The following is a 24,089-nucleotide window of genomic DNA, read 5'->3' on the forward strand; positions in this document are numbered from 1 at the left end:
ACTTGGATAGAGAATTTTGAATTCCTGTTGAACAGTTTTAATTTAATAGTGCAATTGATTTGTAATGGTATGAAGATGAACAAAAGGGGATAGTTGGAAAGTAAGGAAGACAAAAAGGCCAGGCTTTTGCAGTCATTTGCTTTTTAAAAATTTCTGCTGTTGCAGATGGAGCGATGTGCACAGGTGAGAAGCCAACTTCTAGAATTTGAGGATCAAACCAGAAGGTTGAATGGACAAGTTGATGATTTGAAACTTCAACTGCGACAGACACATTTAGGTACGCTGTTTTGGAATACCATTTGAAATGATCTGCTTCGCAAGTTTGAGTTTCACTGAGGTATTGGAATATTGTCAGTGGTTTTCCTGAATTGTAATAGTTGCAAGTTAGGAAACATGAACTTCAAAAGGGGAAGAGCTTTTGGTGATCCATCAGAGCCGCGTGTTGAAGTGAAAATTCCCATAGCTGATGATAAATTCAGGTTAATGAGTCAAGTCAGTTATTGTCTGCCTTCATAGAAAGGCAGCTACTGGCAGGAATCTTGGTCATTACTGAATTAAGAATCAGAAAACATTTGGTGTCATGCAAAATGCATAATGGTTGGTAACTTGTCGGGGCTAGGTGAGATCTATCCCAGGTTTTTATGGGAAGCAAGGGAGGAGATAGTTGGGACCCTGACAGAGATGTTTGTATTGTCATTATCCACATGTGAGGTGCTAGAAGATTTGAGCTAATGTTGCTTCTTTATTTAAGGAGAGTTGCAGGGATAAGCTTGGTAATTACAGGCTGGTGAGGCTTGTATCTGTGGTAGAGAAATTATGGGAGGAAATGCTGAGGTATGGGAGTTATGCACACTTAGCAATTCAGGGTCTGATAGGAATATTCAACACGGCTTTGTGTGGAAGAAATCCTACTTCCTTAGTTGATTCACGTTTCTTTGGAAGTAACTAACAAGTTTAATGAAGAGTTTTCTGTATGGGGATTGATGAGGTACCACATGGTCCAGAAGATTAAGAAACATGGATCCAAAGTGATGTGGATAATTAGATCCAAAATTGCTTTGGAAGCAGAGGGTAGTGGTGGAAGACACACACACACACACACACACACACACACACACACACACACACACACACAGACACACACACACACACACACACACACACACACACACACACACACACACACACACACACTTGGATGTGAACGTAGGAGGTATGATGGACAAGTTTCTGGATAGTGAAAAAGGTTGCCTAAGGCATCAGCAGGATGTAGATCAAATAGAAAGTTGGGCACAGCCTTGGCAGATGAAATTTAATTCCAGCAAGTGCAAAGTGGTGCACTTTGCAAAGTCGGAAGTAGGATATATACAGTAAATGGCAGGGCACTAAGGAATATTAATGAACAGAGGGACATGGGGGGTGGGGGGTGGTTCAAGTCCATAGTTCTGAAAGTGGCAACACAGGAAGACAGAGTGGTGAAAGGGGCACAAGCCCAGCTTGTCTTCATAAATTGGTAGTAACGTATAAAATTTGGGACACGTGTCTGAACTTCACAAAACATTGTACAGATTACAATTGCAAATATTTTGTGCAGTTCTGATCATCAGACTATAGGAAGGATGTTCTGGAGAGTTTGCAGAGGAAATTCATCAGGAATTTGCCCGCTTTAGAGCATCTCAGTTCTGAGAAAGTTTGGTTTCTCGTCTTTGGAGTACAAGAAATGGAGAGCGTTAACTGATAGAGGTATATAAAATTATAAGACATAGCAGCAGAATTAGGCCATTTGGCCTGTCAATTCTACTCTGCGATTCAATCATGGCTGATCCTTTATTCCCCTCCTCAGCCCCACTTCCTGGCCTTCTCCCCGTAACCTTTGAAGCCAATCCAGAACCTATCAAGCTCTGCCTTAAATATACCCAATGACCTGGCCTCCACAGCTGCCTGTGGTAATAAATTCCACAAATTCTTCACCCTCTGGCTAAAGAAATTTCCCCGCGTCTGTTTTAAATGGATGCCCCTCTATCCTGAGGCTATGACCTCATGTCCTAGACTTCCCAACCATCCTTTCCACATCTACTATCTAGACCTTTCAACATTTGAAAAGTTTTAGTGAGATCTCTCATCCTTCTAAATTCCAGCGAGTACAGACCCAGAGCTATCAAACATTCTTTGTATGATAACCCTTTCATTTTCACAATCATCCTTGTGAATCTCTTCTGAACCCTCTCCAGTACCAGCACATCTTTTCTGAGATGAGCCCAAAACTGTTCACAATACTCAAGGTGAGGCCTCACCACTTCCTTATAAAGCTTCAGTATCACATCACATACTTTAAAAAACTTTTACTATCCACTTTGATATTGTTTGCTAGCTTGCTTTCATATTTCATCTTTTCCCAACTGATGATTCTTTTAGTTGCTCCCTGAAGGGTTTTAAGTTTCCCAATCCTCTGTCTTCTCACTAACTTTTGCTCTGTTGTATGCCCTCTCTTTTGCTTTTACATTAGCTTTGACTTCCCTTGTCAGCCATGGTTGTACTATTTTGCCACTTGAGTATTACTTTGTTTTTGGAATACATCTGTCCTGCACCTTGCTCACCTTCCCCAGAAACTCATGCCATTGCTGCTGTACTGTCATCCCTGCCAGCATCTCCTTTGAATTTGGCCAACTCCCCTCTTGTACCACTGTAATTTCCTTTATTCCACTGCTCCCTCAGACTTTACTTTCTCCCTATCAAGCTTCAAGTTGAACTCAATCATATTCTGATCTCTGCCTGCTAAAGGTTCTTTTACCTTAAGCACCCTAATCACCTCTGGTTAATTACATAACACCCAATTCAGCTGATCCCCTAGTAGACTCAATGACAAACTGCTCTAAAAAGCCATCTCGTATGCATTCAACAAACTCATTCTCTTGTGATCCATTTCCAGCCTGATTTTTTTTTCCCCCAATCAACCTGTATGTTGAAATCTCCCATGGCTATCATAACATTGCCCTTTTGATACGCCTTTACTATTTCCCATTGTAATATGTGGTCTACATCCCAGCTACTGTTGGGAGGCCTGTATATAACTGCCATCAGGGTCCATTTACCCTTGCAGTTTCTTAACTCAACCCACTAGGTTTCAACATCTTCTGGTCCTATGTCACATCTTTTTACTGATTTGATGCCATTCTTTACCAGTAGAGTCACACCACCCCCTCTGCCTACCTTCCTGTCCCTCCGATACAACGTGTAACCTTGGACATTTAGCTCCCAACTACAACCATCCTTCAGCCACGATTCAGTGATGGCCACAGCATTATATCTGATAATCTGTAATAGTGCAACAAGGGGGGATCATCCACCTTATTTCTTGTGCTCCGTGCATTGAGATATAGCACTGAGTACTGTATTTGCAACCCTTTTTGATTCTGCATCCCTAATACACTGATACTCACCCTGCTGGCTGCAATTATGTCCTGTTGTCTGCCTGCCCTTCCTGACAGTCTGATTATACACTCTGCTTTTTTAAAAAATCATCTCTCTTATGCTAAGTCCCTTCACTCCGGTTCCCATATCCCTGCCAAATTTGTTTAAACCCTCCCCAGCAGCTCTGACAACCATCCCTGTGAGAATATTTGATCCCCTCTGGTTCAGGTGCAAACCATCACTTTTGAACAGGTTATACCTCCCCCAGAAGAGAACCCAAAGATGCAAGAACTTGAAGCCCTGCCCCCTGCACCAGTTTCTCTGTCATGCATTAATCTGCCGAATCATCCTGTTTCTGCCCTCACTGGCATGTGGCACCCAGGCAGTAATCCAGAACTCACTACCAGGGAGGTCTTGCTTCTCAGCTTTCTACCTAGCTCTCTAAATTCTCTTTTCAGCACTCCTTTGCTTTTCCTTCCTATGTCTTTGGTACCGATATGTACCAAGACATCTGGCTGCTCTCCCTCCCTCTCCAAAATGTTGTGGACACGATCCAAGATGTCCGCGACCCTGCCACCTGGGAGTCAACATACCATCCGGGTGTCCCATTCACATCCTCAGAATCTCCTGTCTGTTCCCTTGACTACTGAGTCCCCTATCACTACCCCTCCCCTCTTCTCCCTCTTTCTCTTCTGCACTATGGACCTATGCAGTGCGAGTAGCTCGGTCTCTGTGGCATTCCCCTGGGAGGTCATCCCCCACAACAGTATCCAAAATGATCTACTTATTTTTGAGGGGAATGGCCACGGGTGTTCTGTGCCAACTGCTTATTCACATTTCCATTTCTCCTGACAGTCACCCAGCTGCTTGCATCCTGCAACTTTGTGGTGACTACTTCCTTGTAACTCTGATCAATTATCTCCTTGCTCTCGCATACGAGCTGAAGATCATCCAGCTGCTGCTCCAGATCCCTAACATGGCCTTCAAGGAGGTGCAACTGGACGCACTTCACGCAGATGTAGTTCCCTGGGAGACTCTGGGTCTCCCAGGACTCCAACATCTGACATAAAGAACACAACAGCTATTTACTACACGAGGTACTGTAAGAGGGGGAAAAAGGGAACCTTAACAGAATCTTACTCACAGCCAACACCTCTTTCGAGCTGAAGACTCCTTTGAGTCAAAGCCTGTCACTCCTACTCCCTCCACTGGCCTACTGCCGACAATGGTTGCCCAGCTTGTCCCTTCTGTACTTTTAAACAAGAATCGCTGAGCTGTGAGAAACCCCGTCGCTGTGGCCTTCCTGCCGCTGACAAAGCTGTCAGAGTGATCCTGGATGCCCACGAAGCTCTCCTTTTAAACAAATGAGGCATAATTGAAATTTTTTTCCGATGGTAGGGATATCAAAAACAAGAGTGCTTGGGTTTAAGATGAGAGGAAGGAGTTTCACTGGGGATTTGAGGGGAAAATATTTTTAGTGAAAGTTGTTGAAATTTGGAACCCACAATAGGGGTAGGTAATAGTCAGGTACAAGGTTGAAGAAATATTTAGACAGGCACTTGTATAGGCAAGGCATAGAACGGCACAGCTAGTATAGGCAAATGGGATTTCTTAGGATGTGATGAGGTCAGGATAAGCATAATGTGCCAAGAAGCTGTTACTCTGCTGTGCAACTCAATGGCTCTATGACTATCTCAAATAAATGAATTTATTTGGGCTGAAGATCTGGAACTAGCTTGCTAAATATTCCTTTGTTCTGCTGCAAACTGCTTCTACTGAAGAAATCTCGGAAAGTTATTACCAGACATCTTGTGGACACGGTGCACTCATAGCAGAGAAAAAGACAGTGGACGCACAGGAACAATCCATGCACAAAGTTCTCCTCTAAGTCACTGAAGTACCCTACTTATTTGCTATAATTTCTGAATGAGTTTGTTTGCAAAGGGTTGGAAAGTATTAATGCATCATATGTTATCATTTACAAAGTAATTTGAGCTCTAACAAGCTCATTAGAAAGCTACCTCTTCAAATCTTGAGCAGGATACTTAATGGAATATTAATAAGGTTGTACTTTGCCCCGTATTTCTGATTTTGCTTTTTGCATGTTTTGCTTGTGTTCTTACAGCTTTAGAGAATGAAGTGTACCGTAATCCCAAACCCTCACTGGTTGATCGGTCAGCCCTTGACCTCACTGCAGACAGAATAGTACCTCCTGATATCTATCTAGATACTGGTTTACCCAGGAGCCGGGTAGTATTTGAAGAACGATTCCTTTATCCAGGTTCTAGTATGGGTGCAAACTATTCCAAGTACTTTGGAACACCAAGTTCTTCGTCAGATTCAGACCAAGACTTTGTAGCAGGGGCCAAGGCCCGAATAAGAGAGCTAGAAAAGGAGTCCGAGAACTTAGAGGAAGCCTACAGGAACTACCAAAATAGACTAATTCAAGCTGCTGTTCAGAAAAGTTCAGAGGCTCAGCCTTTTTCCCTATTGCCAGTTAACAACAGTAGTCTCAATAAAATTTCATCCAGCCACCCACACAGAGTTACATTTGCAGACTCTTTCTTAACTTATGAAAAATCAAAGCCATCGAGACACCCAATATCTGAAGTAAGCCATCAATCAACAAATATAATTGAAGATTACCAAACTCCTTCGCTAGGCTTGTTCACATCCCCAAAATGTAGCTCTTCAACACCTGTCAAACAGAAACCTGAATATGGCATGTTCATGAAGACTTCAGAAGGTAAGGTTCATTAAAAGATGTAAGATACATTATTTGATCTGTAATGAGGTACAGTATCAGTCAGTGGTACCAAGGAACTAATTTTACATGCAAAGAAAGACTTACAGTTTATTATTCTCAGCAGCCTCAAGTGTTGTGATACAACTGTAAATCCTGCAGAGAGGCTCAAAGTGAGAATCTAATTAACTTAATCATTCCACTTGATGAATTACTCAATTTTCCAGACAGATCAAAGTTACTTACCACTGGCATGTTGACAAATAATTATTTACATTTCTGCTGTGCCTGTGGTCCTGCCTTGAGGGTATCAAATGGCAATATAATTTTACAATGATAGATGCAAGCACAGTTCTGAGAATTCCTTCTGCTTCCTCTGTAACTGAGAGATTAGCCAAGGGGTTATTGTGTGAAAGGATGCTGGGCAGGGCATTTTTATGGCTTAAATAACACCAATTAAACATGGTTTATTTGGGATCCACGCAGAAGTGGAAGTAGACTTTGTGTCTCTAGGGCTCATATTAATAGAGCTACCCATCAGCAGTCTATCCAGTCCATTTTGCACAAATATTGCTTAGTCCTATTGCATGGAAGCAGAGTCTTCAGCCCAACTGGTCTGTGCTGACCGAGATAACAATCTAAGATGGTTTCACTTGCCTGCATTTTGTTCATGCTCTTCTAAACCTTTTCAGTCCATATACCTATCCAATCGCTCTCAAGATTAATTATTCAACAGTAATCTAGTTTTTTAAAAAAAAATTATGTACAAGGAAGTAACATGTAAAGAGAAAGACTTAATAAGGCACTTTTAACAACCATCCTTCAGGAGTGGAACTAATGGGAAGCTGTTCAACCTACAGCAATTGCACTCCAGAATCTCAGAGGTTGTACAGACAGTTTACATTTGCATATGCAGGTGCACCATCAAACAATCTTGCTGAAACTGCAGCTGGTGGTTATCATGAGGAAATCTCCAAAGTGTGGAGTCATACCTTATACACAGGAATATAGATATTATTGTTGGAGGCCAATCATCCTAGATACAGGACATGATTTCTGGGGTCCGAAAGACAGTATATTCGACCTAGTAATCTTAAGTTGTTTGTCATCAATGAATCCCTTTCCACCATCAGGTCAGAAGTGAGTATGTTTGCTCTTTCTTGGAATCCAATAGTAATTTGAATAGTTTTAATATTTCAGGTAACTTGTAACAGATAATTCATAATATTTTTAGAACTGCATCGATATGTTGTGACCAGGTTAGGTCCTCAGAGATCTTGACACCCAGAAACTTGAAACTGCTCACTCTCTCCACTTCTGATCCCCCTATGAGGATTGGTATGTGTTCCTTCGTCTTACCCTTAAGTGCACAATGAGCTCTTTCGTCTTCCTGACGTTGAGTGCCAGGTTGATGCTGCATCACCACTTCACTAGTTGGTATATCTCGTTCCTGTACGTCCTCTCGTCTCCATCTGAGATTCTACCAACAGTAGTTGTATCATCAGCACATTTATAGATGGTATTTAAGCTATGCCTAGCCATACAGTCATGGATACAGAGAGAGTAGAGCAGTGGGCTAAGCACACACCCCTGAGGTGCACCAGTGTTGGTTGTCAGCGAGGAGATATTATCACCAATCTGCACAGATTGTGGTCTTCCAGTTAGGAAGTCGAGGATCCAATTGCGGAGGGAGGTACAGAGGCTCAGGTTCTGCAACTTCTCAATCAGGGTTGTGGGAATGATGGTATTGAATGTTGAGCTATAGTCGATGAACTGTATCCTGATGTAGGTGTTTGTATTGCCCAGGTGGTCTGAGGCCGTGTGAAGAGCCATTGAGATTGCGTCTGTCGTTGACCAGTTGTGGCACTAGGCAAATTGCAGTGGGTCCAGGTCCTTGCTGAGGCAATACACCCAATGCTGAGGCCTCCACAGCTGCCTGTGGTAACAAATTCCACAAATTCACCACCCTCTGGCTGATGAAATTTCCCGCCATCTCTGTTTTGAAAGGGTGCCCCTCTATCCTGAGGCTGTGCCCTCTTGTCCTGGACTCCCCCACCATGGGATCCTCCCTTTCCACATCTACTCTGTCTCGGCCTTTCAGCATTCAAAAGGTTTCAATGAGATCTCCTCCCCCGCCCCCCCAACATCCTTCTGAATTCCAGCGAGTACAGACCCAGAGCCATCAGACGTTCCTTGTATGATAACCCTTTCATTCATGGAATCATCCTTTTGAACCTCCTTTGGACCCTCTTGAATGCCAGCACATCTCTTCTAAGTTGAGGGGCCCAAAACTGTTCACAATACTCAAGGTGAGGCCTCCCTAGTGTCTCATAGAGCCTCAGCATCACATCCCTGCTCTTGTATTCTAGACCTCTTGAAATGTGCCATTTGCCTTCCTCACTGCTGACTCTACCCTGTTCATGTTCCAAAGTCTTTAATTTCCTCTTTAAATTTGGCCTATTTCTGGTGTTGGTCACTTCCCGATTTCTGTAAATAATGTGTGTTTGGAATGGCTATATCTATTAAGTAAATTTTTCTTGCTTGTTCATCCTGTATTATTATATCCGACCGTTAGTACGGATTGTCCTGTCTGTAATAACGGATCAGTCGCAATATAATTTGTGGGATTCTGACTCTAAACTGCAGCAGGCTTGTATTTATGGTAAGGTGTATCGTAAGAGTCTGTATTTTAAAGCAAGATTTCGGTGAATGACGTTTGCCCCTTGTTACTGTGATTTTATTTGCGCAGTCAGTCTTTGTGTAGTTTTTCATTGATCCTATTGTATTTGTTCTGAGAAAACAATTGATACAGTGGTTCTCGCAGGTGATGTTATGTCGTAGTTTAGAGAAAGTCAGAAGTGGAACTTTTGATCCTCGATTTGTCTTTGAGAAAAGGTGGGGTTCTTTTGCCCGCTACTATCATTTGATTTGAGTTAATTAAGATGGTCCCCTTTTGATTCTTGTTTAAATGGATTTGAGTTGGCAGATTGATGTTTTTCTTTTATGTAAGCTTGTATGGTGTATAGCTCCGGGGTTATGCTCTCAATGGTTTTTTTTTCGGTTTTTTTTAGTTAGTAGGGGTTCTTTTTTCCCAAAAAAAATAGTTTTAACATTTTTTTCTTCTTTGTTATTGTTTAGCTTTGTTAATTTTTCATTTGATAATTTAATTTCTCATTGTACATATTGACATGTTGACTTGATTACTTTAATGTATTTTTTTTTGTTGCTCTTCAGTAATAATGAATAAAAAAGATTTAAAAATGAAATGGAAACAAATCTCCGGGTAGTGTATAGTGACAGAAGCGTACTTTGATGATAAATTTACTTTGATGTTTTGATTTGTTGTCGGGGGCGTCGGTCGAGGAAGGAGTTGGGGTTGTCCAGGGAGGATGGGGGAAGGGAGGGAAGGGAGGGAGGGGGCCAGCTGTTCTGTGAGTCCTCCAGTGACCTGTCCCAACAGCAGGGCGGCATCTCCCGGGAGGGTGAGTGAGGCAGAGTCGGTGGCAGGGGAGGTGTCTATGAAGGGCAGAGACGAGAGTCTGGAGGGTGAGAGAGTACAGAGGAGATTTACTAGAATGTTACCTGGGTTTCATCACCTAAGTTACAGAGAAAGGTTGAACAAGTTGGGTCTTTATTCTTTGGAGCATAGAAGGTTGAGGGAGGACTTGATAGAGGTATTTAAAATTATGCGGGGGATAGATAGAGTTGACGTGGATAGGCTTTTTCCATTGAGGGTGGGGGAGATTCAAACAAGAGGACATGAGTTGAGAGAGAGTTAAAGGGCAAAAGTTTAGGGCTAACATGAGGGGGAACTTCTTTACTCAGAGAGTGGTAGCTTCCAGCAGAAGTGGTTGAGGCAGGTTCGATGTTGTCATTTAAAGTTAAATTGGACAGCTATATGGACAGGAAAGGAATGGAGGGTTATGAGCTGAGTGCAGGTCGGTGGGACTAGGTGAGAGTAAGCGTTCGGCACGGACTAGAATGGCTGAGACGGACTGTTTCCGTGCTGTAATTGTCATATGGTCATATGGTCATATTTCTCAATCCTTAAGAAGTTTAAGCTTTATTACCAGAAGAACTGCAATGATTTAAGAGGGCAGCTTACCACCATCTTCTCAAGGACAACCAAGAACTGGCAATAAATACCAGTAACGCCCACATCTAAAAAAGTTGAATTAAAATGTAATGTACGGAGGAATCTTGAGGTTCAAGTCTATAGCTCCCTGAAAGTGGCTGCAGAGGTTGATGGGGTGGTTTAAAAAGCATGCTTGTCTACATTTATTGCGGCATTGAGTTCAAGACTCAAATTATGCTGCAGCTTATAAAATTCTCATTGGGCTGCTTTGGTTAGGCATTTGATTAGCTTGGTACAATATTTTGGGCATAAGGGTTGTTCCAGTCCTGTAGTGTTCCATGTTCTTAAAAAAAAATTAAACAAAACAACCTCCTGCCTGGCTCCCATTTGTTAACTCAAAAGAAATAGATTAGTTGACTTACTTTCTTATTTACAAAAAGCAGGCTCATAGTCTGTTCTATCAGTAAAGTTTGGAGAATTGATTCTAACTCATTTGTGATGTAGTGCTCCATCTGGTGGCTTGTCTGAGAAATTGTAAAACCCTTTTAATATAATGTGCTCTTACAATTTAAATAATAGTACTTAAAATATATGGGGGAAAATAATAAAATCTATTGGTGAAGGCAGTTCAAGCACAGGTATTTTGCAAGAACAAGTAGCACGTTGTCATTCACCATTTCTCCAATAAGTAAGGACATAACGGAGACATCAGAGACTGTAGATGCTGGAAATCTGCATCAACACACAAAATGCTGGAGGAACTCGGCAGGTCAGGCAGCATCTGTGGAGGGAAGTAAACAGTCATGTTTTGGGCTGAGGCCTTTCATGAGGTCTAGAAAAAGAGTGAGACGCTAGCGTAAAAGAAGAGGAGGAGGACCTGGCAGGTGGTGGGGGCGTGGAAGAGAGGGGAATAATGTGAAAAACTGGCAGGTGATAGGCAGGAAAGGCAAAGGGCTGAAGAATAAGGAAAACTGATGAGAAAGGACAGTAGACTGTATAATAAGGTAAGCAGGCAGAGAAGATGATGTACAGGTCATGGCAGTGGGGGACGGGAAACAGTAGTACCATGACTTGGGTAAAGTGCATTTCCTTCCAACACTGAACGGCATCTCCATTCTAACCATATATAATCAAAACTTAACCCCATTATTCTCCTTCACAATGATTGCTCAAATAGAGTGAGACTATGACGAAGAACTATTTTCTAGTCCTTCAATGAATGCATGTAGTCATAGTCATACTTTATTGATCCCGGGGGAAATTGGTTTTCGTTACAGTTGCACCATAAATAATTAAATAGTAATAAAACCATAAATAGTTAAATAGTAATATATAAATTATGCCAGGAAATAAGTCCAGGACCAGCCTATTGGCTCAGGGTGTCTGACCTTCAAGGGAGGAGTTGTAAAGTTTGATGGCCACAGGCAGGAATGACTTCCCATGACGCTCTGTGTTGTGGAATGGGTCTCTGGCTGAATGTACTCCTGTGCCCATCCAGTACATTATGTAGTGGATGGGAGACATTGTCCAAGATGGCATGCAACTTAGACAGCATCCTCTTTTCAGACACCACCGTCAGAGAGTCCAGTTCCATCCCCACAACATCACTGGCCTTACAAATGAGCTTGTTGATTCTGTTGGTGTCTGCTACCCTCAGCCTGCTGCCCCAGCACACAACAGCAAACATGATAGCACTGGCCACCACAGACTCGTAGAACATCCTCAGCATCGTCCGGCAGATGTTAAAGGACCTCAGTTTCCTCAGGAAATAGAGAAGGCTCTGACCCTTCTTGTAGATGGCCTCAGTGTTCTTTGACCAGTCCAGTTTATTGTCAACTCGTATCCCTAGGTGTTTGTAATCCTTCACCGTGTCCACACTGGATGGAAACAGGGGTCACCGGTACGTTAGCTCTCCTCAGGTCTACCACCAGCTCCTTAGTCTTTTTCACATTAAGCTGCAGATAATTTGGCGCACACCATGTGACAAAGTTTCCTACCGTAGCCCTGTATTCAGCCTCATCTCCCTTGCTGATGCATCCAACTATGGCAGAGTCATCAGAAAACTTCTGAAGATGACAAGACTCTGTGCAGTAGTTGAAGTCCGGGGTGTAAATGGTGAAGAGAATATGATTCTGAGCCTTGGCTCCATTTCTTTGGCTCTGCAAGTTCTTAAATCTACCCATTCACTTAAATTGTGCTTAATTAGTTTGTGGCAAGGCCAGGATTTAATGCTGATTTCCCCCAATAATTCTGAAAAAGTGGTAATGAACTCATCTTGAACCACTCTGGATTTTATAGTGAGGGTAATGTCATAGTACCATTTAGGGGTTTAGGGGTATTCTGAATATCAATAAAACTTGTAGATGATCATATAGGTGTTGGTGCTTGCTATCTTTCCTTTCTAGCTTATTGAAGTACCTGTGTAGAAGTGATGATTTCGTGTTATTTAACAATCCTTTAAGAATTGCATTGTTCCCAATAGTTCAGAAGGTTTTGCAGTACAGCCTCTACCACACTTCCAATTGTGTGGTACTCAACTAACTTCTTCTTTTATGGAACAATATCTGGATCCAAGCTAAAGTTATCAAATCTTATCCCATCCCTATCACTCTGCACAATTCAGTTGTGTTTCTATATCCCCTCACAAGCATTTCCTTTTACTTTAAACTCCTGTATACCTAGCTGAAATAAGATTGAATCATTCAGCACAGAAACAGGCCCTTCAACCAATGTGCCTGTGGTATAATGACCCATTTATTTTATTTATTATCCCCACATTCTCATCAATTCTCCTTGGATTCTACCATCTATCCTTCTCATTTATCAGAATATTTTCTATGCCTTTGAACTATGCATGTTTTTATTACTTTGATCTCTTGTCATTAAGGAAAAAAAAACTGCCTCCAACCCTTTGATCTTAGAGTCATAGAGCAATACAGCATGGATACAGGTCCTTGGGCCCATTTGAGTCCATGCCAACCAGCCGTCCATCTAATTTCCTGTGTTTGCCCCATATCCCTCTAAGCCCTGCCCCAAATGTACCCAAGTATTTCTTAAATTATACTCTTGTACCTGCCTGAACCAAATCCTCTAGCAGCTTGTTCCAAATACTCACCACTCTCTGCATAAAAAAAGTTGCCCATCAAGTCCCTTTTAAATCTTTTCCCTCTCAGCCTGAATCTATACTACCTCTCCCTATCCTGGGAATCAAATGTTACTATCTACCTTATTTGTGTCTCTCATGATTTTAAGCATTTCTTTAAGCCTGCCCCTCATTCTTGTATGTTCCAAGGCCTCACCAACGTTTTGTTCCAATTCCTATACTTAGAACCCTGACTGATAAAGGCCAGTGTGCTAATTGCCTTCTTTACCACCCTGTCTACCTGTGACACTGCTTTCAATGAACTGTGGACTTGTACTCCTAGGTCCCTCTGTTCCATTACATTCCCTAGTGCCCTAACATGCATTGACTTTACAAAAATGCATCGCCTCACACTTTTCTAAATTGAAATCCATTTGCTACTCCTCAGCCTATTTCCCTAACTGATCAAGATACCCTTTTAATCTACGATAGCCTTCTTCATTATCACCAAACACCAACAAATTTTGTAACTTGTTAAACTTACTGTTTAAAACTTGTTCATTTGCATCGCATCATTCATATAAATGACAAAGCTCCCAAAACCAGCCCCCGGCAGCACACTGCTAGTTGCTGGCCTCCATTTCAAGAAACAACTTCCAAGCACCACTCTGTGCTTTCTACCTCAGAGACAATTTTGCATCTACCTAACAAGTTCTCCCTGGATTCTATAGGACATTTTCTTTCAAACCAGTTTTCCATGCAACCAACTAATGAAGGACAACACATCATACGTCATCTTAATAACCCTATCAACTTTGAGGAATCAATAGACGTGTTCCCCCACACTGGCAAGAACGCACCGATTGTATTCTGCCTTTAAATTCAACCTTCCGTAATGAATTATTTCACACTTATCTGGGTTGAATGCTATCTGTTACTTCTCAGCCAAACCCAGTATCCTGTCAAAGTCCCATTGCAACCTATAACAACCCTCCACTATCCACAGCTCTAACAGCCTTCGTGCCTTCTGCAAACTTACTAACCAACCCTTCTACTTCCTTATCCAAGTAATTTATAAAAATCACAAAAATCAGGGGTCCCAGAGCAAATCCCTCTGGATCACCACAAGTCACCAATCTCCCGGAAGATCAGACATTGTAGAGGAAACGTGTGCCTGGAGTTGGAGGTAGGGGAGGTGTGAAATGAGTACTTTGCTTCAGTATTCACCAGCGAGAGGGACCTTGACGATTGTGAGGACATAGTTAAAATAGGCTGATATGCTTGAGCGTGCTACATTAAGACATAACATCTCTGCCTTCAATGGACAGGCCAATTCTGTATCCAAACACACACACACACACACACACACACACACACACTTCCATGCCTCATGACTTTCTGACTGTGCCCATCATGGGGAACCTTTTCAAATGACTTACTGAAATCCATATACACCACATCCATAACTTTACCTTCATCAATATGCTTTGAAACATCCTCAAAAAATTCATTCAGGCTCGTGAAACATGACCTGCCCCTTATAAAGTCATGCTGAATATCCCTAATCAAGCTATGCTTTTCCAAATACTTGTAAATCCTGTCTCTAGGAATCATCTCCAGTAATTTGCCCATCACTGAAGTAAGGCTGATTGGTCTGTAATTCCCAGGTTATCCCTACTCCCTTTCTTGATCAAAGGACTAACATCTGCCACCCTCCAATCATCTGGTACCATTCCAGTAGCCCATCTGGACGCAAAGATCATTGCCAACAGTGCAGCACCTTCTTCCCTGACTTTCCATAGTAACCTGAGGTCTATCCGGTCTGGTCCTGGGGACTTAACTATCCTAATGTCTTTCAAAAGTTCTAGCACATCCTCTTTCTTAACGCAATATGTTCAAGCATATCAGCCTATTTTACGATGTCCTCACAATTGTCAAGGTCCCTCTTGCTGGTGAATACTGAAGCAAAGTACTCATTTCACACCTTCCCTACCTCCTCCAACTCCAGGCACATGTTTCCTCTGCTATCTCTGATCAGTTCTATCCTCACTCTGGCCATCCTCCTGTTCCTCACAGATGTGTAGAATGCCTTGAGGCTTTCCCTAATTCTAGTCTCCAAGGCCTTCTCATGTCCCATTTTAGCTCCAAGTTCATTTTTCAGCTCCTTCCTGGCTACATTATAACTTTACAGACTATCCCTGTCTGATCCTTGCTTCCTAAACCTTAAATAAGGTTCTTTCTTCCTCATGATGAGACGTTCCACATCTCTTGTAACCATGGTTCCCTCACCCCACCATCATTTCCCTGTCTCAATGGGACAAGCCTAACCAGAACCCCAGCAAGTACTCCCTGAGCAACCTGCACTTTTCTGTTGTGCATTTCCCTCAGTCCAGTGTTCCTATTTTATGCTCCCCAGTTCCTGTCTAATAGCATTATAGTTCACCTTCCCCGATTAAATATATACCTCACCTTATCTCACCTGAGAGATCTTCCATCTGACCTGGTTCATTGCTGAATACCAAATCTAATATGACCTCTCCCCTACATACAGTGCCTTGAAAAAGTATTCAGTCCCCCAACTATTTTTTCACATAAATGAATTTTATAACCAGGGATTTTAATCAATGTAACTGAGAATTTTTATCTGTGAATTGCATGCTCCTTTTTTCATAGTAGAGCTCCCGCACAAAAAAAGGAAAATTGTAAAACATGAAAACTAAACCTTCAAAAACAGAAATGTCAGCAGTTCAAAAGTATTCATCCCCCTTTGCTCAGTACTTAGTTGAACCACCTCTCGCAGCTGTTCCAGCCAGTAGTCTTTTTGGATAAGCCTCTATTTGCTTTGCACAATTTGATGGAGCAAGATTTGCCCATTCCTCTTTGCAAAATTGCTGAAGCTGTTCCAGGTTATCTGGGTAGTGGCGGTGGACAGCATTCTTGAGATCTTGCCAGAGATGTTTGATTGGGTTAAGATCAGAACTCTGACGGGCCACTCAAGGCCATCAATTTTCTTCACTTGAAGCCACTCCATGGTTGCTCTGGCAGTGTGCTTCGGTTTGCTGTCCTGCTGAAAGATGAACTCCTTCTCAGTTTAAGCTTTCTGGCAGAGACTAGCAGGTTTTTATTCAGGATCTTTCTGTATTTAACAGCATTCATCTTCTCATCAATCCTGGCCAGATTTCCAGTCCCTGCTGCTGAAATACATCCCCACAGCATGGTGCTACCTCCACCATACTTTACAATAGGGTGGTTGTTACCTGGCTGATGCACAGTATTACATTTATGCTACGTGTACTGCTCAGTGTTGAGGTCAAAGAGTTCCACTTAGTCTTATCTGACACAAGACCTTCTATCACATCTTTACAGGATCTTCTAAGTAACACTTTGCAAAGTCTTGTCAGGCAAGGATATGCTTTTTTTAAAAGACAGTTTTTGCCTTGCCACTCTTCCATAAGTACCATTTTTGTGCAAGGCTCTAGAGTAGGGGTTCTTAATCTTTTTTTTATGCCATTGACACCTTTGTCAGTCCGGTGAAGCCTACAGACCCTTCTCAGAATAGCATATTCAAGGATATAAAATAAAATAGGACTACAAGAGAAACCAATTATGTTGAAATACAGTTATCAAAATATTTTAAAATTGTGATACAGTAATGTGTTCTTTATTAATGCACTAAATAACAAGACTATACATTTAAAATATAGGCAAATTAAATTTTTTTTGTTTTAAAGATGTATCAGCATGAAGGCTGTTGTTGCTCAGTTTGAATAAGAACATTAAGATGGTCTTTGTCAAAGCAACATGAATTGTCATGTTGGACATCCAATTGCAGGGCTGCTTGATTGTTGGCTGGCTGCATCACACAAGTGTCTGCAGACAGGGGAACTGCAATCACATTTGATCTAGCAGCAGGTCTAATAAATACTGTAATTTTGGAGTAGTGATGACTGTGCTGTGAACGATATTTTGAGGTATTTGTAACAACTGTAATGTGAAATGAAAATATCTGTGATTTCTATTAGTGTCAAAGTCCACTGGTACTGCTAATATTACTGTGGTTTGTTACCTATATTCATAATTGAATGAAATACTAAATTTCAGTTAGAGTTTAGTAAAAGTAAAGATGTGAATTTTTTTCCCCATCCAAGTTCATGGACACCCTGGAATTAGTCCACAGACCCAAGGTTAAGAACTCCTGCAGTAGAGATTGTGGAGCCATGAATTTCATCTCCATTTGCAGCCAGTGACTTCAGCAGCTCACTCAGAGGGACTGTTGACTTTACAGTTACAGTAGCCTCTCTTCTCCAGCGGCTAAGTTTAGAGGGGTGGCCTGACCTAGGCAGTGTGGCTGTGGTTTCATACTTTTTCATGATAGACTGCACTGAGCTCTGACATATATTCAATGTCTTTGAGATGGTCTTGTACCATTCCACAGATATGCACTTCTATTATCATTTCCCTGATTGTCTTGAATGTTTTGTCTTCATTTTGGTTTGGTCTGTTGAAGATCCACTATGCTGTTGGGCCTTACAGAGAAAGTTATATTTATTTTTAATGAATTCATTGAAAACAGGTGATCCTCCAATTTTCTACATCAACCAGGATGAGTTCTGAAGGTAATGTACAGTATTGCACCTGTTGAAGGTAGAGTAGTAATTAGAAAGAGGAAGAATTATTTTTCAACTTTGGTCTTATTTTTTATTGTTGATGGGCTTTGGAATTTTTGTTTTGATTTGACATGATGCACATTGTTTTGTAGATTAGCTCAAAATGTCCTACTTCAATATATTTTAAATTTAGAAAATGAGACAGTAAACTGTGAACATAATTGTGGGGGCTGAACACTTTTTCAGCGCTTTGTATTGAGCCAGGAATCCTTCCTGAACTCATCTAACCATTTCTGCCCATCCAAACCTTTTGCACTAAGAAGGTGCCGATCTCTATTAAAGAAGTTCAAGTCCCCTGTGACAACAACCTGTTGTTTATTTTTCACCTTTCCAAAATCTGCCACCCGATCTGTTCCTTACTGTTCGTTACAATTTTTACACCTCAAGTTCAGGTGTAAGCCATCCATTTTGTTTAGGTCATACCTTCCCCAGAATGATCCAGAAATCCGAAACTTTGCCCCCACACTAATTCTTCAGCCACACATTCATCTGCTAAAGCATCCAATTCTTAATCTCACTGGTGTGTAGCACAGGCAGCATTCCAGAGACTACACCCCTTGTGGTCTTGCTTTTCACATTCCTACTTGGCTCCGTGTATTCTCTCTTCAGAAGTTCATTCCTTTTCCTGCTTACAGTACTGTGCAAATGTCTTAGGCTCATATACAGTGCCTATAAAAAGTATTCACCCCCCTTGGAGATTTTCATGTTTTACTGTTTTACATGGATTTAATTTGGCTTTTTTGACACTGATCAACAGAAAAAATTTTTGTGTCAACGTGAAAACAAATTTCTACAAATTGGTCTAAATTTATTACAATTATTAATCACAAAATAGTTGATTGCATAATTACTCACCTTCTTTAAGTCAGTATTTAGTAGATGCACATTTGGCAGCAATTACGGCCTTTAGTCTGTGTGGATAAGTCTCTATCAGCTTTGTACATCTGGACACTGCAATTTCTCCCCATTCTTTACAAAACTGCTCAAGCTCTGTCAGATTGCATGGGGATCATGAGTGAACAGCCCTTTTCAAGTCCAGCCACAAATTCTCAATGGTATTGAGGACTGGACTGTGATTTGGCCGCTCCAGGACACAAACTTTGTTGTTTTTAAGTCACTCCTGTGTAGCTTCAGCTTTATGCTTGGGGTCATTGTCTTTCTGGAAAACAAATCTTCTTCTAAGTTGCAGTTCTCTTGCAGACTGCATCAGGTTTTCCTCTAGGATTTCCCTGCATTTTGCTGCATTCATTTTATCCTCTACCTTCACAAGCCTTCCAGGTCCTGCTGCAGTGAAGTATCCCCACAGCATGATACAGCCACCACCATACTTCATAGTAGGGATGGTTTGTTTTTGATGATGTGAGGTGTTTGGCTTACACCAAACATGGCGTTTAGTCTGATGATCAAAAAGCTCGATTTTGGTTTAATCAGACCACAGAACCTTCTTCCATCTGCTTCAGAGTCTCCATATGCCTTTTGGCAAACTCCAGATGAGATTTCATGTGTTTTTTTCAACAGGTGGTTTTCTCTTTGTCACTCTCCAATAAAGCTGTGACTGGTGAAGCACCTGGGGAACAGTTGTCCCCAGTCTCTCCCATCTCAGCCACTGAAGCTTGTAACTCCTCCAGAGTTGGTAGCCTCCTTCACTCCTTCAGTAGTCCTGTACTTACATGGTCACTCAGTTTTTGAGGACAGCCTGCTACAGGCAGATTTACAGTTGTGCCATATTCTTTCATTTCTTGATAATTGACAACTGTACTCCAAGGAATATTCAGGGACTTGGTAATTTTCTTGTATTTCTCTCCTGACTTGTGCTTTTAAATAACCTTTTCATGGAGGTGCTTGGAGTTTTCTTTTGTCTTCATGGTGTAGTTTTTGCCTGGATACTGACTCACCAGTAGCTGGACCTTCCAGATACAGGTGCATTTTTACTACAATCAATTGAAACACCTTGACTGCACAAGGGTGATCTCCATTTAACTAATGTGATTTCTAAAACCAATTGGCTACACCAGTGATGATTTGCTGTGTCTTATTAAAGGGGGTGAATACTTAAAGCAATCAATTATTTTGTGTTTTATATTTGTAATTAATTTAGATCACTTCATAGAGATCTATTTCACTTAGACACGAAAGAGTCTTTTTCTGTTGTTCATTGTCAAAAATTGCCAAATTATACCCACTGTGATTCCATATTGTAAAACAACAAAATATGAAAACTTTCAAGAGCAGTGTGTACTTGTTAATAGGCACTGTACATAGCTAGGGCACCTACGGCTTTTGCACAGTACTGTATTTGTCAAGGTGAAGCAGAGAGCGAGTTTATCAATGTGGCGGGAGCAAAGGATGTTGGGAATGGCGAGGATAGAGCACTGCAGGAGCGGTACGGGACGTAGCAGAAAAGGATGTTGGGAATGGCGAGGATAGTGCACTGCAGGAGTGGTACGGGACGTGGCAGAAAAGAAGTAGCAGGTGCATAGGAATATCTAGTCCCGAGAAACCAAGCAATTGGTTTGATTCCAAACAATTGGTTTATTGATCATTACAGAATGTCTCTCTGGTGCTTCCCTCTCCCTCCCCACTCTCTTTCCCTTTTTCCCCAACTATAATTCCTCTCTCACTGCCGCCTTCCCACTCTCAGTCCACAATAGAGACCTATATCAGAATCAGGTTTATCATCTCTCACAAATGTCATGAAACGTGTTGTTTTTAGCGGCAGCAGTATACACAGTGCTATAGGACTGTGCAAAAGTCTTAGTCGCCCTAGCTATATATATGTGCCTAAGACTTTTGTACAGTATTGTATGTCATTGGTACCAATATGCATAATGACATATGTGTGTGTGTGTGTTAATATATGCATCTGAATTAGCATGTTTCTTGCAGGTGGTCATGGCACACACCAGCCAGTCTCCCAGACAACTAGCAAAGAGCCAAAGCAATTCTATAATAGATACCATCTTCCATGTCCTTCACTCACTTCTAGACCATCTTGATAGTAAAAAACACCTATGATAGACTCTTATTTATTGACTACAGCACAGCCTTCCAAGTAAACTCATTTCCAACTTCCTAGATCTGGGACTTAACTCTGTTTTGAACTAGATCTTTGACTTCCTGTCCAACAGACCACAATTACTAAGGATAGGTATCAACACCTCCACCAAACTTATTCTCAACATTGGTGCCCTACTAAGCTGTGTGTTTAACCCTTTGCTCTCTGCTCACGAATGTGAGAATAAATTCTTCTCTAACTCCATCTACAAGTTTGCAGATGATAATACCGTAGTGGACCATATCTCAAATAACCACACGCCAGAGTAACAGGTGGGAGATAGGAGCCTAGTGGCAACAGTCTCTCTCTCTCAATATCAGCAAAACAGAAGGGTTAGACATGGACTTCCTCTTTATATCAATGTTGCTGAGTTATTCAGGATTGAGAGCTTCAAGATGGCCTGCCCTGGTCCAAACATGTTGATGCCATGGCCAAGAAAGGTTGCCAATGCCTCAACTTCCTTTTTGACCATCACCAATTTTTATTGATGCACCATAGAAAGCATCACTGCTCTGCCCGTGGGGAGAGTGTAGACACAGCTCAGTACATGGAATCAGGCCTTCCCTCATTGACTCCGTGTACACTTCTCACTGCCTAGAGAAAGCAGGCAGCATAGATGTTCTCTTTTCTCCTTGTACTCATTGCGTAGAAGATATAAAAGCTTGAAAACATTTACCAGCAGAATCTCAGCTGAAATGTTCACTGTTTCTACCCCTCCATGGATGCTGCCGGACCTGCCAAGTTATTCCGTCACTTTGTGTGCTTTGCTTAAGGATAGTTTCTATCCCACTGTTCTTTGACTGGTGTATAGTTCCCTTCGATCGCTCAACCTACCTTGTTACGACCTTGCACTGTATTGTCTACCTGTACTGCATTTTCTCTGTAATTATAACTCTTTATTCAGTAAATATTTTATCTTGTACTACCTCAATGCACTGTTGTAATGAATTGTTCTGTATGAATAGTATGCAAAACAAGTTTTTTTTCTGTACATTGGTACATGCCCATTTTAACAAGTTTGTTTTTCAAAAAGGTGAGGATGGGTCATTTCTGGTCTGTGTTCCCAGTGTATCTGAACATCAAGAGCCAATTGCAACCAATGAGGTACAATCCCATGGCAGTTCAGATGTCAGTAATGCAAACCGTTCTTTATCTATCATCTGTGGAGAAAATGAAAGGTAAAAATCCAGACTCTTAAATATCTGTTTCTAAATACATAATTGTTTAGGAAATCCAAAATGAACACAAGGAACCGCAGCAGGAGGTGGTTAATGGGGTTCTAGAGTCTGCTCAGCCATTCAATAGATAGTGGCTGATCTAACCTTAGCCTTGTTTCTACTTCTCTGTGCTGTCCCCTTGACTCCCTTGTAGTTCAAAACTATTAGTTTCTGCCTTAAGCATATTCAATAACTCCACCTTCACAGATATCCAGGGTGGAGAATTCCAGAAGCCATGGGGCTCTGGGAGAAGAAACTCCTAGTCTGTATCAGAAATGGGTGAGCCCATCTCTGAAACAATGCTCACCTTTTTCTAATACCTATTCTAAGGGAACATACTCCTGGCATACACCCTGCCAGCCTCAGAGTCTTTTATATTTCATTAAGGTTCACAAGATCACAAGACAAAGGAGCAGAAGTAGGCTATTCGGCCCATCGAGTCTGCTCCGCAGCTCCCCCATGAGCTAAACTATTCATCCATCTAGTTCCAATTTCCGGCTTTTTCCCCATATCCCTTGATACCCTGACTAATTAGATACCTGTCAATCTCTTCCTTAAACACCCTCAATGATCGGGCCTCCACAGCCATATGTGGCAATGAATTCCACAAATCCACGACCCTCTGGCTAAAAAAATTTCTCCTCATCTCTGTTTTAACTGGGTACCCTCTAATTCTAAGACTATGGCCTCCTGTCCTGGACTCACCCACCAAGGGAAACAACCTTTCCACATCTACTCTGTCCAACCCTTTCAACATTTGAAACGTTTCTATGAGATCCCCTCTCATTCTTCTATACTCTAATGAATACAATCCAAGAGCCGACAGACGCTCCTCATATGTTAGCCCCTGCATTCCAGGAATCATCCTCGTAATGTTATGTCTCATTCTAAAAATTCAGCGGGTGTAGACTGAGCCTGCTCAACCAACTCTTTTGTCTCAGAATTAAAGGAGTGAATCTTATCTGCACTGTGTCCAATGCAAAATATTATTCCTTAAAAATGGAGGCCAGTGCTGATTTGGTAATCCAGGTACGGTCTGTCCATTACCCTGTGAAGTTGAGGCAAAATATCCTTTCTTTTATTCTCTGTACCCATGCTTTTCAATAAAGGAGAGCATTTCATTAGCTTTTCTAATTACTTGCTGCATCTGCATAGTGATCCTTTGCCTTTCATGCATTTGGAGATTTATACCATCACATTTTCTAATCTCAATCTATTTATAAAAAAAGTTTTGTTTCAGTCCTTTAAATTGGATGACCTCACAATTTCCCACTTGCTTACTCACTTAATCTGCAGAGGCTTTGCATGCTCTGTGTTCTGTGTCCAAGTCATTAACATTGATTAAAGCAGTTACAAACCTAGCATAGATATTCATGGCACCTCATAGGTTGGTTACTGTTTGGAAGTTTGAAAATTACCTATTTAACTTAACAGACTGTTTTCTGTTAGTTAGCCAGTCCCATGTTCTTTCTCATATTACTCTGCTCTTATTTTGTCCAGGAACCTTTTGCAAATTTAAAAGTCTTCAAGAAATCTATTACTTCACATCTACAGGTTACTTTTTATCTACCCCATTTGTTAGGTCCTTAACAAATCTAGCAAATCTGTGAAATTCAATTTCTCTTTCACAAAAAAACAAATTGCTGCCATTTGATTCTCTTCTGATTTTCCTCCTTCCACTCAAAATGGCAATGCATAGGAGATGAAATGGGTGGCAGATAAATAATAAACAGTACTCGTAGGCTGCATCTTCATAAGTAAACAAATGGAATTTAGACACTTCACTCAATTTTATCAGTAAGAAAGCTTCCTTAATTTTCATGATTTAATTTGATATTA

At 41.4% G+C, this 24,089-nt stretch overlaps 1 protein-coding gene across 7 annotated transcripts in view; it reads left to right on the plus strand.

The window, feature by feature from the left end:
- ofd1 (OFD1 centriole and centriolar satellite protein) overlaps window positions 1-24,089 on the plus strand; it is a 107,301-nt gene that overhangs the window by 49,543 nt on the left and 33,669 nt on the right. For 6 of the 7 annotated variants that reach the window (XM_063051021.1, XM_063051019.1, XM_063051017.1 and 3 more), the window contains 3 exons: window positions 166-277; window positions 5,537-6,157; window positions 22,067-22,211. In XM_063051021.1, coding sequence (XP_062907091.1) covers window positions 166-277; window positions 5,537-6,157; window positions 22,067-22,211 — 878 coding nt within the window. The remainder of the gene's footprint in view (window positions 1-165; window positions 278-5,536; window positions 6,158-22,066; window positions 22,212-24,089) is intronic. The other variant, XM_063051023.1, reaches the window with a different exon arrangement.

Source organism: Mobula hypostoma, chromosome 6 (assembly GCF_963921235.1).
Source record: "Mobula hypostoma chromosome 6, sMobHyp1.1, whole genome shotgun sequence".
In the NCBI taxonomy this organism is placed as follows: domain Eukaryota; kingdom Metazoa; phylum Chordata; class Chondrichthyes; order Myliobatiformes; family Myliobatidae; genus Mobula; species Mobula hypostoma.